The 14,982-nt window shown below is 47.1% G+C and overlaps 1 protein-coding gene across 1 annotated transcript in view; it reads right to left on the reverse strand.

The window, feature by feature from the left end:
• Positions 1 to 13,059: 13,059 nt before the first annotated feature.
• Positions 13,060 to 14,982, reverse strand: part of Colq (collagen like tail subunit of asymmetric acetylcholinesterase) — a 36,431-nt gene continuing 34,508 nt past the window's right edge. Inside the window, exon 17 of the mRNA XM_032918799.1 lies at positions 13,060 to 14,456. Within this exon, the coding sequence (XP_032774690.1) occupies positions 14,387 to 14,456 (70 nt within the window). The 3' untranslated portion in view covers positions 13,060 to 14,386. The remainder of the gene's footprint in view (positions 14,457 to 14,982) is intronic.

A 14,982-nucleotide genomic window follows, 5' to 3' on the forward strand; every position in this document is an offset into this window, starting at 1 on the left:
TGAGGAGCTGGCTTGGTGGTGAAGCCTGTAATCTCAGCACAGGGTGGACAATGTTTGTTTGCTTTGATAATACCCCAGGAGCACAGGAAATGAAAGCAAAATGGGCAAACAGGACTACACGAAGCTGTTGGGGATTTGATTTGTGCTTACACGGGAATTCACATGTCCACTGCAGGTCCCTGCCAACAGTTGGTTTTTTGACTGTTCAACAGAAGGGCTGAGAACATGCTTTGGAGAAGGGGAAGAATTTTTAATAAAATTGCCAGTGGTTGGGCAGAAGGACAGAGGCAGGACTTTTAGGATTCCCAGGCAAGAGATGGGAAGAGAGATTCTACCATTGGGGGGAGGGGAAGGGAGAGACATGTAAGGCTGGGTCTGGGGGCGAAGATGAAATATAGATTTAGCAAGTATTAATCAGGAATATCGGAGGGGAGTGTGTTAGCTACGTGGAGGTTCAGGAGTGGCCCAGCCATTGAGGTAGCTAAGGCATATCAAAATACAAAGGCTGTGTGTGCACGCCGTTCATTTGTGAATCCAGAGCTCTTGGGCAGATGCAGGGATGTACCCACAGGGAGCACAGAGTGAATTAATTATTTACCGCTTCATAAAGCTAAAAGGCTTCTAAACAGCGGAGGGAACATTCAACACTAGTAGAGTAGGAGAGAATATTGGTAATATATGCAGAATACACAAATGTCAACGAGGGTGCAGAGGGTGCCTGGAAGAGAATGGGGGGCAAGAGACGCAAAGAAGGACGCCAAGACAAGAGTCTGATCAAGGTGACAATTTTATTTTTTCCCAAGGCTGAATTTATACCATAGCAGGGGTAACAGGGAGGGGGGAAGTGTGAAATATTTACACAAGCCAAGGACACAGTATTCGTGTGGTCAGCTGATGTCAACAGGATGTTGGTTTCTCAGAAAGGTTACAGGTCATCATATTGGGCATCCTGACGTCAGATGTATTTCTCAGCAAGGTCAGAACTTTATCATATCACTATTCATCCTGACCACCGGATTTGTATTAGTCTTCTGCAGCTGGCTGGGGACTTACCATGAACTCAGTCATACTTAACTCTAACCATAATATTAACATCAATACTGGAGGGTTTCAAGGGCATCGCTCCCAATACACAAAGAACTCTTGAGCACATTTTATTTTAAAATGGATGGTACATCTAAACAGGCAGCTCTCAAAAGAAGACATACGGTTAGGAGCAGGGGAGATGGCTCAGTGCACTTGCTGTGCAAGCATGAGGACCTGAGTCCAGATCCCCAGCAGCCATTTCAAAAACAAGCAAGGCAGGAATATGGTGCACACATACAAGAGTATGTGCACACACACTGCTTGTAATCCCAGTGTGAAGGAGGCAGAGTTGGGATCCCAGGGGCAAGCTGGCTGTTTAGGCAAGCCAGAACTTCTGAGTGCCAGGTTCGGTGAGGGAGTCTGCCTCAATAAATAGAGAGGAGAGCATAGAGGAAGTTAACTTTAGCCCCCACATACATGTGGGCATATCATGTGCATGCACACACACAAGACAAAGATATTAAAATGGGCCAATGGGTGCATGAAAATATGTTCAACATCATTATCAAGAAATCACAATTCAAGAGCCACAAAGAGATCTCTCTTCACCCTAGTATGAATGACCAAGGCCAATGACTGAAAAACAACTATTAGCAAGACTATGGAGAAAGAAATCCTTGCACTTTAATGACAGAACTATAATACATTCATTATAAAAAAAAAAAAAAGGGGTTGGGGATTTAGCTCAGTGGTAGAGTGCTTTCCTAGGAAGCGCAAGCCCCTGGGTTCGGTCCCCAGCTCCGGAAAAAAAGAACCAAAAAAAAAAAAAAAAAAAAAAAAAACAATATGGCGGCTGGAGAGACGGCTCAGCAGTTAAGCGCACTGGCCAGTTTTTCCAGAGGACCTGAGTTCAATTCCCAGCGCCTACTAGGCAGCTCACAACCGTCTGTAACTCTAGTTCCAGGGGATCTGACACCTTCACACCAATAGAAAATAAAACTAGATAATTTTTAAAAAAAACAGCATGAAAATCGGTCAAAAATTTAAACTTAGAACTTCCTTATGACCCAATGATTCTGTGTATTGTATCCAAAGGAAATGAAGTCGTCTGTTGAAGGGACATCTGCTTTCTCATTCTAACACTACTCTCAAGAGCTAAGAAACAGAAACAGCCTGTTTATCAACCATGATGGTTTGTAGGTGTCACTGTGGCTGTGGCTTAGGACCCATCTCCTAGCTGCCTGGAAGTCAGTATCTGCTAGCAGCCTAACTGAGACATCAACTGGTAAAGAAAATGTAGTCTGTACACACAGTAGAACAGTCTTCAGCGATTACAAATAACATCATTTGCTACAGATTATTTTGAAATTTTCACCGTGAAGGACAGACAGATATTTGTATGTTTATCCTAATTTAAACATACAAGTTCCAGACAAGGTGCGATTCTAGAACTCCAACAATACTGATTCCAGCACTCAAGAGGTAGAGGCAGGGGTATTAAAAGTTCAAGGCCAGCCTGGGTTGCATAGTGTTTTAGGGTTTACTGCTGTGAACAGACACCATGACCAAGGCAAGTCTTATAAAGGACAGCATTTAATTGGGGCTGGCTTACAGGTTCAGAGGTTCAGTCCATCATCATCAAGGCAGAAGCATGGCGGCATCCAGGCAGGCCTGGTGCAGGAGGAGCTGAGAGTTCTACATCTTCATCTGAAGGCTGCTAGCAGAAGACTGGCTTCCAGGCAGCTAGGATGAGGGTCTTATGCCCACGCCCACAGTGACACACCTATTCCAACAAGACCATACCTCCTAATAGTGCCACTCCCTGGTGAAGTATATGCAAACCATCACACATAGGAAGACCCTGTCAGAAATAAAAATTGTACATGTATCAAATGGCAAAGAATAAAGATTCTAGAGCTCGAACTGTACACACGGCATTTGAGGCCATGTTCTTGATGTGTAAGAGGCTCGGCGTTGGGTCTGAGGGTTAAGCTGGATCCCTATGTATGTCATCCGGCCACTTTAGCTCACCCACTTCACCTGAAACACCTGCCACACATATATACACACCTGGGACATCCACCTGACATTCAGCTGGCAGTGACTTTGCCTTCCTGGGTCCATTCACACAACTGCTTCATCACAGCCCATCTCTGGCTTGTGAACTTGACTCCCCTGCTGTCCTGTTGTGGTGGTTTGGATATGCTTGGCCCAGGGACTGGCACTATTATGCAGTGTGGCTTTGTTGGAGTGTGTCACTGTGAAGGTAGGCTTTGAGACCCTCCTCCTAGCTGCCCGAGGATAGACTGCTCCTGGCTTCCTTTGGATGAAGATGTAGAACTCTCAGCTCCTTCAGAGCCATGCCTGCCTGGACACTGTCATGCTCCCTGTCTTGATGATAGTGGACTGAACCCCTGAACCTGTAATCCAGCCCCAATTTAATGTTGTCCTTTTTAAGAGTTGCCTTGGTTATGGTGTCTTTTCACAGTCGTGGAAACCCTAACTAAGACAACTGTAAACTTCTAGAGGTTTTTCTCCAGTGTCTCTAATCAGATACCCAGCAAATTTGGGCTGGCTAAACTTCCATTCTAAGAGAGCTATCCTGGGATTCTTCTAGTTGTTCTGCAGCTGAGATCTCTGTTCTCGGGTGAACACCGACTTGAGCCATCTTAGTAGAAAAATGATTGCGTAATTCACCTCCTAGGGGAGTTTTGTTCTCAGTGAATGACTACCTCTGTCATGCTATACAGGAAATCACCCCAAACTACGTACCTGAATGCAACAAGCATTTATTTGCCTTATGAGTTGGTGGGTTAACAATTTAGACTGGGCTTGGCTAGACAGTGCTGGGATGACTGGTTCTTTCACAGGCCATGCATGCAGTGTGAGGTTAAATTCATCTGACATGGCCTTGGCCAGCTCAACTGGAGCTGTGACACCCTTGCTCTATGAGCCTTGTCTCCATCTGGCAGCCTGGTCCAGGCTGTCAAAGGTGGGAAGCAAGAGCTAGAGAGGAGAGGTGGAGAGATGATGCCTCAGTGGTTTAGAGCCTGTGTTGCTTTTGCAAAGGACCTGGGTTCCATTCCTAGTATCCAGGGCTGGTTTCTAACACCTACATGGCAACTCATAACCATCTATAAGTACCTATCCAGGATATTCTGACATCCTCTTCTGGCTTCCATCAGCCGGGTACTCATGCAGCACACATACATGCAGTAAAATGTACATAAAATAAAAATAAATCTTTTTTTTTTTTCCTTTTTCTTTTTTTCGGAGCTGGGGACCGAACCCAGGGCCTTGCGCTTGCTAGGCAAGTGCTCTACCACTGAGCTAAATCCCCAGCCCCATAAATCTTTTTTTTTAAAGAGTGTGGAAAGCAGCCGATGCTTGGCTCACAAGTGCTTATGCGTCACTAGGGGTGAGGAAACAGAGTCCAGCCATTGCAGGGAGGAATTGGCCCCTCATTAAACCTGAGAATTATAGAGAAAAACCAGTTCCACAATTTTGAGCCAAAAACTGAAGCAAGCTTCAATTAAATACTGACCAGGATGATGGACCCCGGGCAGGTTCATTCTGGGGTTCGCAGGAAATGGTAATGAGTCACTGAGGTTTTGCAGAGGCTTACACAGGCAAATCCATGGGATCCCATCAGATCTAAGCATGTATACTGATCCCTGCCTACGTCCCTCCCTCTCACATCCAATCAAACACATCCGATGCACACTTGTCTAGGGGAGCAAACATGTAGCTTGTTATTCCTCAAGACCCAGTGTAGGACAAGTGGGGTATGCCACCAGACAGACATCAGAACTTGTGAGGCTGAGTGAGGTCAAACTGGGAATCTCAGAGATCTGAAAATGGCAGGAGGGGAGTCACTTCCTACCTGTCTCTGTACCTAACAGTCAGTCCAGTCAGTCACGTAATGTAGAGCCTGGAGGCCTTCCCCATGCAAATAGAGCATCACTAACATCTCAAACTCAGCCAATAGAAAACATCTACCCTCAAATCCCACCCCACTCTCCAAGCTTCATATAGTCCCTTGTGTGGAATAAAGCACACAAGTTATTTCACTGAGGGTCATCTGAGAGCCTCTATACTGACCCTGGCTTCCTGCCTTGTGCAGGCCACCCAAACCTCTTTATTTCTCTTCTAAGAGCTATAACCCATCCAGCATTCCCTGCTGGATCAGAGTCCTGAGGAACCTATTTGTCTCCGGCTCTGCTTTGTTCTCAGTCTGGCATAGAGAAGTTGGCTGCCCCAGAGGAAAGCAGGGCAGGCAGCAGATCTCAAACCACAGCCCCCAGCATTCCAGGAAGTTCTCTGCCCTTGGGCAAGTGGGGCTTAATGGTTGACATTGGCTCTCATATTCCCCCCTTGAGTTGTATCCTGAGTAAAACCCTTGACTCTATGATGGGTATCTGTTTATATCAGGATCAAAAGATGCCCAGACAGGAATTATCATCTAGTTAAGGCACTGATGATTCAAGAGTCAACAATAATTAGCAGAAGCAGAAGGGTCAAAGGCCTTGCATGGCTAACATCAGAGTTAACATCTAGGAGGAGCCTGAATGAGAACGGGCAGCCATGTTGGGTTCCTGTCATTTATTTCACCTCAGGTCCCCCTTTTTGCAATATTTCTTTGAGTACAACCAGATTGTCTCTAATGATTCCTTGGTGGTTTGAATAGAAACAACAATTTCCTCCTAAATCTATCCAATAACCTCTCTGTTTTACACATTGCAATATAAGGGTCCATGATTTCCCCCCAAAGAATGATACCCTGAACTCAAATAGATGTAAATGCAAAGAGTGTTTTATTCTGCAGAAGTCCAGCACGCTGGGGTCTCCCATTACCAAGCTAGAGAAACAACCAAGGGAGCTCGCAGACCTGATTTAAAGCACATTAGGGGATTCTGGGGTAGGTGACCTTTATCTTGCTCTAAGGACATTCTAATACTGGGGCTTGGGGCTGGAAACTGTTGCTGAGGAAGTCTGGAAACTGCTGCTGACCCATGTCCAGGCCAGGTGGCAGGGCAGCTTCCGAGGCATGGGCTTGCCTGGACTTGCCCAGTTCCTGGAAATGGAGATTTAGACCTTGTCTACTGAACTCCAATTTGAAGCCTGTCATGGAGTCAGCCTAGCCTTCTCTGTGTAACTATTCCAGTGAGTGACTCTACCTGTGTATAGAGCTGGGCCTACTTCCTGGTATTCCAATTGGGATTATAGGTAGCCATTTTATTCCTTATGCCAGGGAGCTTTCTTTTGAATTAATTTCCCACCCTGTTGGGGGCGAGGGGAGACATACTCTCTTCTGTAATTACTTCCAGCTGAAACTAGCCTGGTAAGCTGAATGCTAGTGGAAGGCCAGGAGGGGATTCAGGCAATGGCACATTCGTCAGCATCTGGTTAGCTGACCCAGCTGAAGGGACAGGGAACAGTCACATTGGCTGGACTGGTTCACATCAGCTTTCAGCAAGTTCAGCGCTCAGCAGTTTGCAGTCCTCAGATGACTCCTGGATTACGTCCGTCAGCCAAGTGGAAATCTTGTCCGACAGACGAGGGACACAGGTTGAAGTTTAGGAACATTTGGAACTCTCAGGCCCACAGTCCCGGTGATTGGGAAAAGGGAGGAGTCCCAAGGCCAGGAGAGAACAAGAGAGAGAGAAAGAAAAAGAGGGGGTAGGGGGAAATCCCATCCTAAAGGCTTAGAAAGATGGGGAAGCTCAGGCTGTACTTGGCTGGAGTCCATTTGGCCTGAAAAGGTGGATCCAGGTCTATGAAGCATACATGATTATTTTAGTTTACAAAAAGAGATAAAGGTTTAAATATATTATCATTGCCACTGATTATAATCCGCACTACAACCGAACTGTAGAAGAAGCAGGTAACAGGTGTCTGCAAGAAATCTCAGTATAAAAATAACGGAGTGGGGAGAAGCCCGAAACATTTTTCATTTACATTAAATCACATTTTAGATCTTTACAACTTGCATTTATGTATCTTGGGACATTTTCTTAGACCCTCAGACCTGCATAGACTTTAACCCTTTTTCTTTCCTGCTAAATTATTTATCAGAGGTATGAGTAGGTATTATTAAGAACAATTATTGTAAAACATGTCCCTTTAGTGTAAAGTTACATCTGAAACCTGTTTGTCCTTTCCTATGAAGCACATTAGCAAGGGAGACCTGGCTGCCTTTTCTTTTTTAAAGATTTATTTATTATGTATAGAGTTCTGTCTGCATGTACACTTGCATACCAGAAAAGGCCATTATAGACGGCTGTGAGTCACCGTGTGGCTGCTGGGAATTGAACTCAGGACCTCTGGAAGAGCAGTCAGGGCTCTTAACCTCTGAGCCATCTCTACAGTCCCTGCCTGCCTTTTCTTAACAAGAGATCTAGTAGCTCTAAAAAAAAAAAAAACCCACCAAGGCTTGACTTTTATATATGAAATAAACTAAAAAAGTGGCTGCAGTCTTGGGGGAAGGAGCTGGTTACCTGCTGCTCTTAAACTTTCAAAGCTACAGTTAGTCTAGCCATCAGTGCCTTCAGAGACCTGAGAAGGATACATTGTAGCAGGTAGTATAGTCCGAATGGCCACTGTAACAGTTGAAACGGCAGAGAATCTCCCGTTACCTAGATGGTTGCTCTAGGCTCCAGTGTCTTGGTGGCTGGGCAGTGGTGGTTAGCCTTCAGCCATCATATAGAACAGCATTTAATCTTTAGTTGACACATGTTTCAAAAACAAAAACCCAAGCTGCTTAATTTTACCAAATGAAGGCTCAGAAGCCAGACACTGTGGTAAAAACCCGCTAGCTCAGAGAAGGAGAGAAAGCACCCAGCTGACCTTCCTACCCCACTGACATCCCAGAAGGAAAAAGTTCCTTCTTCTTCATGCTGCCTTAAATACCCTTCAACCCAATGACCCCCATTTCTACTTCCTTTTGTGTACTTCCTGTCAACTGGTTGGTTGCTCCACCTCTTAACTTATTATCGACTTAATTTAGCTCCTGTTTACAGAGGCTCGGTTAAAGATGCATGCTAGAGCTGAAGTACACCACAACGAGGTTTTTCCAGATCAAATATCCTGCAACAGACACATAGTTCCTCAGACCTTCAGCTGTCAGATTCAGGTCTGAGAGATTTTTTGGTAGACGAACAACTTGGGGGACTGACCATATACTCTGACCAGGCAGAGTAAGGCAACCAGCCCCAAAGGGGAGAGCGCTGGTGGGGTTGAGTCATGGGGAAGCTTTGTCCCGTGATTAGTGTTACCACAATTCAGGTGGCAGCATTATGGCCCACTTATTTTCTCTGGGGACCGTTGGGTTCCCATTAGGAAGGAGCATGTCTGTTATGGGAAGCGTAAACATTTTGAATGATATATTCAGCAGGTCTCTGATAAGTTTGAGGTCCGTTATCCATTAAGTATTGTGGATTGACGTCTATACGCAGGTGAGGGCAGGCACAAGATAAGGCAAGGCCTGTGATTGGGCAGTGAAAAAGAAAGGCAGGGGCACAGTTTTTGTAAGGCGGGAGAAATGAGAAGGGAGGAAAAGAACCAAGATGGAGGCAGAGAAGACCGACCCTGATCTGTGTGGCTTTAAGTGGCCACAGGTAGCTATGAATATTTCATAAGGGATGGAGTTTTATTTTTTTATTTTTTTTTTTTATTAATTTTTACTTATATGAGTAGAGTGTAGCTGTTTTGAGATGCACCAGAAGAGGGCACCAGATCCCATTACAGATGGTTGTGAGCCACCATGTGGTTGCTGGGATTTGAACTCAGGACCTCTGGAAGAGCAGTCAGTGCTCTTAACCGCTGAGCCATCTCTCCAGCTCCAGGGATGGAGTTTTATAGGACAATTTGTCTTATCTAGGTGGGCAGTTTATATCAATATCAATTGGTTGTGAGTTTATTGTGTGGATGTTTTGTGGAGTGAGAATTTACTGATATAAATCTGATTGATAAATTACAAGTTTATTTGATTTTAACAAGTTCCTGGGAGTTGTGACTACAGGGGGCGGATGTTGAGAAGGTGAGCAGAGTTTGTAGCAGACAGTCACAAGAGGGGAGCTGCTCTGCTGGGGCTAGAGAGTAGCTGGTGCCAACGGGGGTCTAGACATAGGGGCAAGAGATCGCTGGGGACAGAGAGTAACAGGAGGTAGTGTCTATTGGTCCCTGGTGCCCCACATCATTTTCTAATATTTACCGAAACAAAGTATATCTGAGCTATACAAGTTTTGCTTCTTTTTGGATACTTGAAGGCTTCCCCCACCCCACCTCGACACACACACACACACACACACACACACACACACACACACACACACACACCTTCACACACAGTCTGGCCCAGCTCAGTTTGGCCACATTCACTCTGGACTCTTCCAGATGTGTCTGCTTCTGGCTGTGCTCTCCCTTTTATCTACAATAGACCTTCAGTTCCACGTACCTAGAAGTAGTCATGTGGGTGGCTTTGAATTTGCTAGGTAGCATCAGCTAGCCTGAACTCATGGTCCTCCTGCATCAGTCCCCAAGTCCTGGGATCATAGGTGAGTGCCACCACACCCAGCTTCACTCTATGTCATATGCCAAGGAACCTCTGTCATACATGTAGTTAATGTTGAAGTGAGATCCTTGGTCAGTGGCCAAGAACCTTGACCCGGGAGCTGGTCTCGACACACGGGTGGGAGAAAGAACCTCGCTGATGATTTAAACTGGCTTGCCCTACTACACAAGATGGGAAGGTCTAGATTCTCGGGAACAGTCACTGAGGCATAGCTGACCCATCGATCATGACGAACTTTGGGGGTCCTCCATTGAAATGCACAGTGTGCTCCCCGTGTTGCTATTAGGGTGACGGATGCTTGTGTGTGGCAGGAAGTACTCTGTTCCACCGTGTTCCCTAAGTACCAGTTGCTAGGCTTTCTCCAGAGGTCATACTTTGTTTACGTCATGTACCGTTACAGCGGGGTAGTGAGGAGACCTGGCCTGACCTCTGACAGATTGTGTCCTCGGGAGTGAATTGTGTAGAACGTGGGCCTCTCTTACTGATGAAACCGTCAAAAGGCAGTTTAGTACCCAAAGTGTAAACACTTAGCCAAGAAGGAGTCAAAGCCACCTATGCCCCTGCCTTAGCAGACACCACAAAGCCAGCTTAAAAAATAAAAAGGAAGTGACGTTACTTTTCTCTGTCGCTGCAGTTTCAAGTGGCCTCGCCTCTCAGCAGTGGCTGCCCTTTCGGAGATCTCCAGCTTCCTTTGTTATTGTTCTCACCTGACACTCCTGTAGAGGTCAGCCTTGGGCTGAACGTGCAGCCTGTTACACCTTCCTGCCTCAAAGGCCTGTCAGTGTGAACTGAGCATCTCAATGTCGCCTGGGAGACTTGGTCTCCTGGCTGCCGTAGAAAAGCAGTTTCGACTTCTAGCCTAAACACAGAATTGCCTCTCTTTCTCTTTCTCTTCCTCTCCTTCTCCCTCTTCTTCCCGCCCTCCTTTCTCTCCCCCCCCCTCTCTTTCCCATCTCTCTTCTCCCCCTCTCTCCTGTTTTATTTCCCTCCTTTCTGCATGTATGTATGTATGCAGATACATGTGTGTTCAGGTTAGAGGACAACCTCAATGGGTGTTGTTCCTCCTTTTTCCTTTTTTGGAGACAGGGTCTCTCTCTTACTACCCCAGGACTCACTAATTAGGCTTGGCTGCCTGCCGGACATTGGGCCCAGGGATCCACCTGTGTCGGCCTCCTTGGGGATGATTTTACAAGCGGCAACCCCCAGGCCCAGCTTTATTTTTTAAAAACATTGATTCTGTAGATAGTACTCAGGACGCAGGTCCTGGTGCTTGTCTGGCAAGCCCTTTGCAGACTGACTGGCCAGTTCCCAGCCTCAGAATTCCTGATAGGTTTCCAGGCAAACACTCCTTATGCATCTCAACTCTGGAGTCTCGAAAGGAGCGGGCCTGTACCCACCTTGCCATGGGGCCTGATGTCAATCCATTTTGAGTAGCCTGCTGTGCTCTGACTAAGATCATCACTGTTCAATTTACAGTCAGCTTATACACATCTTTCCTCAAATCCTGTCCCCTCTGTCTTGGCATGAAGAGCTGTCCCTTGTTATGGCATTTTGTCACCCTGCAAGTGAAGGAAACTACTTCGGTGGGTTTTTTGTTGTTGTTGTTGTTGTTTTCTTTATTTGTTTGTTTTTTTGTTGTTTGTTTTTTGTTTTGTTTAGCCTCTCTTACTAGACCATACAGAGCCTGTCTAGAGCTTGGGTATGCACAGTCTTCCTGAACATCTACTACAAGTGGCTGATGTCCTATCAGAAAGAGGGAAGATCCAGAGTGATGGCCACAGGGATGGAGAGTGTTTGCATCTATAATAGTGAGCTTTGACAGCTCCACACCATCTGGAAGCACCGTGGAAGACAGTTTTGATGGAGGATTGTCTAGATCTGTGGCGACGTCCTCGAGGACTGTCTAGATCATGTTCATTGAGGTGGGAAGACCCAGCCCACTGTGGGTGGCACCATTCCCTAGGCAGTGAGCCTGAATTAAGAGTGGATAACGTGAGCTAAGCGTGCACATGCACTCATGCATACACACACACACACGCGCGCGCGCGCACATCAGTTTCTTAATTGGCTCTAGACTGTGGATATGACTTAGCAGCTTCAAGTTCCTACCACCCTGACCTCCCCATAATGGTGGGCTGTAGCCTATAATTGTAAGTAAAAACAAACCCATTATCTCCTAAGCTTGTCTTTTAAAATATTTTTAAATCACAGGTATCTGTCATCCGTGTATAAGTATGTGGGTACATGCATGCTATGGTGTGCGTGTGGAGCTCAGAGAACATCATGCTGTCCTCTACCATGTGGGTTATAGGGATTGGACTCAGGTCATCAAGCCCAGTGGTGAGTGCCTTTACCTGTTGAACCATCTCCCTTCCTGACCCCACACCACCCCCGGTGGTTAGCCAGGTAGCCATTATGTTTCTAGAGAACTCTCAGATAGGCTAAATGTGATATTGTGAGCTTTGCCAGTATGTGTTCAGGAACCCAGCTCTGAGTGACTCAGCAGACATCATGTTTCTGACTGTTTAAAAACAGTCCTGGAACCCAAAACAGGACAAGTGGTCTAAAGGCAAGATTTAACGGGGGCTTTGAGGTTGAGAACCTGTGAATAGTTGTTTTCGATTCCTCTGAGTCTTGCTGGGGAGCAGAAAGAGCTAGAAGCCACACTGTAGTCAGCTCACACTAGCAGAAGAGACCCTGGCCACAGAGAGGATACGGAGAAATGAAGCAGGGCCCTTCATTAAATGCTCCCTACCCACAACTTCAGTTGTGACTCAATAAATACCACCCTGTGACTGGCAGAACCTTGTTTAGTTGCTAATCGCATCTCTGAAGATCTAGTCATAATCTCAGCCACTCAGGGAACAGCCTCAGGGGCAGCTGAGGGATCCCTTCCTACCTCTAGAGAGTGCCTTGACAGAGTTACAGAGTAGCATCTACACAGGCAAGCTGGTGGGGTTGGACGAAAGTCCAGCCTCTGGCTAACTCTGCCTCCTGAGGCTAGGAGAGGTGCTTCACCAGGCGTGAACTTAGGGAGCGTCCACCAATGCCCTCACCACACGATAGCCCCTCATCCGGCTCCATGCTAGTCATAAAATTACCTCAGGGGACATTGACCTGGCACAGGTAGACTCTGTGGCTGCCTGTGAAGAGGGTCAGGCCACCCAAGGCCTCAAGTGCCATTCCCCAAGGTTTGGGACTCACGACAGAATGCCTCTTAGCTAGATCTACAGGTGGCACTAAGTCTCCACCCATTTTTAAACAGGTCCTCAAGCAGAGTTAGAGTCAGGACTGTCCCGGCAAGCCTCCCTACCCCCCGTGGACATCATCAGTTTTCTCCCATATTCTCAAGGAAGCTGGGTGCTCTGTGGATCTAGACATCTGAATCTGGAACGTAGAACTGAATCCAATCTTCCCACTCTATTCAGGATCAGTAAGCACTCGCCACAGCACCCAAGGGAGAGTGAGTCACAGCCAAGAATCACCTTTATTTCTTGTGTGCCCACCCAGAAGCCCCAGAATAGTAAATAGCATAGCCGCCTGCCCGTGAAGACAGCCTCAGGCTGATTTCTCTCAGGAAATACCATTCACAGCTCGGACTTGCTGGGTGAGAAGGTGCCACCTGCTGAATCCCCAAGGCTTGGGCTCACTGAAGAGCTTTGCACAGCCCAGAGGCAGCCTGGGTAGTGGGGCAAGGCAGGGGCGCGCATTGGGGAGGGGGACAAAAAGCCATGTTTTCCCCAAATAGAGCCAAACCCCATTCATGAAATATGGGAAAGGCAGTTCTCAGAAATGCAGGGTTTAGGAAAAAGAATCCCAGGATAAAGGAAGAGGTTGGGCACACAGTGAGGGAACAAGGGTATGCAAGGTGGGCATGGAACAGAGTCACCGGCGCGTCCTGCAGCCAACAAGGACTTGGCAGTGGAGCCCCAAGCCAGGGAAGTTAGCATGAGGAAACATGGCACGGGCCATGGGAGGGCATGAGGGGTGAGACTTTCACACAGGACACGGCTGCAGAGGGCACTGTCAAGACGGAGGTCAAGGTGCAGAGAGAAGCACAAGGTCAAGATGGCGCCCTCAGAGAACTTCGGGAGGAAGAAGGTTTCTGTTCTGGTAGGGGTCACATGGCAGTGACTCAGCTGAGCCTTCACCCTCTTCCTGGGACCAAGCTTGGGCCTTGTGGCTCTCTCGTACCCCTGACTGATCAACATGAAGTTGATCCAGGCTCCAGCCAGCTGAAGGGTCCCCCTCAGCAGGTCTGAAGCTGGGAGCTGCACCAAGAGAATTTCTCACCTCCTATGTTGTGGTTCTTAAATCTTGAGAGACCCAGCAGCTGGCTGCCTTGGGTCGGAACAGATGTGCTTGGAGGTGCAGGAGACTGTTCACGAGCACCCCTAAACCTGGATGAGACCAGAACGAACCACGCCAGGCCTGTAGATGCCTGTATGCTTAACAGTGCTAAGCCAAATCCATGGCCTGAGCCAGCATCTTTCCAGAAGAGATCAGGCATTACAGCCAGCTGTTTAGCCAGATTGGAGGGCATGGGGAAGTTTCCAGGGTGGGCGTATAGAAGGATTCTGGTTCTTAGAATTAAGACAGGATTCAGTGGTCCAAAACTTCCAGTCATACGGAGTCAAAAGCATGTCGTAGCAGCAAGAATATATCCTTGTTTTGTCACATGAAGGTCAAAGGGCACTGTCCCAGGAGAGGGCAAGGCCAGCTTGATGTGAAGGGTAGAGAAACAGCCACCGGGTCCATGGGCCACAGCCCACCCATCCCTGCAGCCTCTCACGTGAAGTATCGGCAGGGTGTGGAGTCGATGGAGCAGTACTGGGTGCACCGAAGGTCTCCGTATGATCTGCGGGGAGGAAAAATTACTGCTCAGGGCAGGGACAGCAGGCAGCAGAGTGGGCAGGGAAAATCACACTCTAAAAAATGACCCAAGTGCATTAGACTACCACGAGGGCCAAAGTCTAGGAAATCTTTTCTATTTGGGGTGTGGATCTCTGGAGTTTTCCACTTTAAGGTCTAGCAGAGAGACTAAGGTGAGAGGGATGGTTAGTCCGATGTTAACACATCCTCTAGGAGACTCCCACCCCCTCCTCAAGGCCTAAGGGTGTCCCATGCTTTTTATGAGATCGCTCTCTACTAATGCAAATGTCCTCTATTTGTGCCAAGGGACAGCATCAGCCTGGTACAATGGGTGAGCTCTTAAGATTTGGCTAGTGTGACTGAAGAGCTGAATTTAAAGATCCTAATAATGTTAAAATTGAATGGCTACACAGAATAGGGGCCGCCATGTTGGACAGTGTAGTCTACACATCTACAAACCCAAATATAATCCTTAAGCAGTGTCTTACCCACACACATTCGCAACTGTCTCT

Source organism: Rattus rattus, chromosome 13, assembly GCF_011064425.1.
Source record: "Rattus rattus isolate New Zealand chromosome 13, Rrattus_CSIRO_v1, whole genome shotgun sequence".
In the NCBI taxonomy this organism is placed as follows: domain Eukaryota; kingdom Metazoa; phylum Chordata; class Mammalia; order Rodentia; family Muridae; genus Rattus; species Rattus rattus.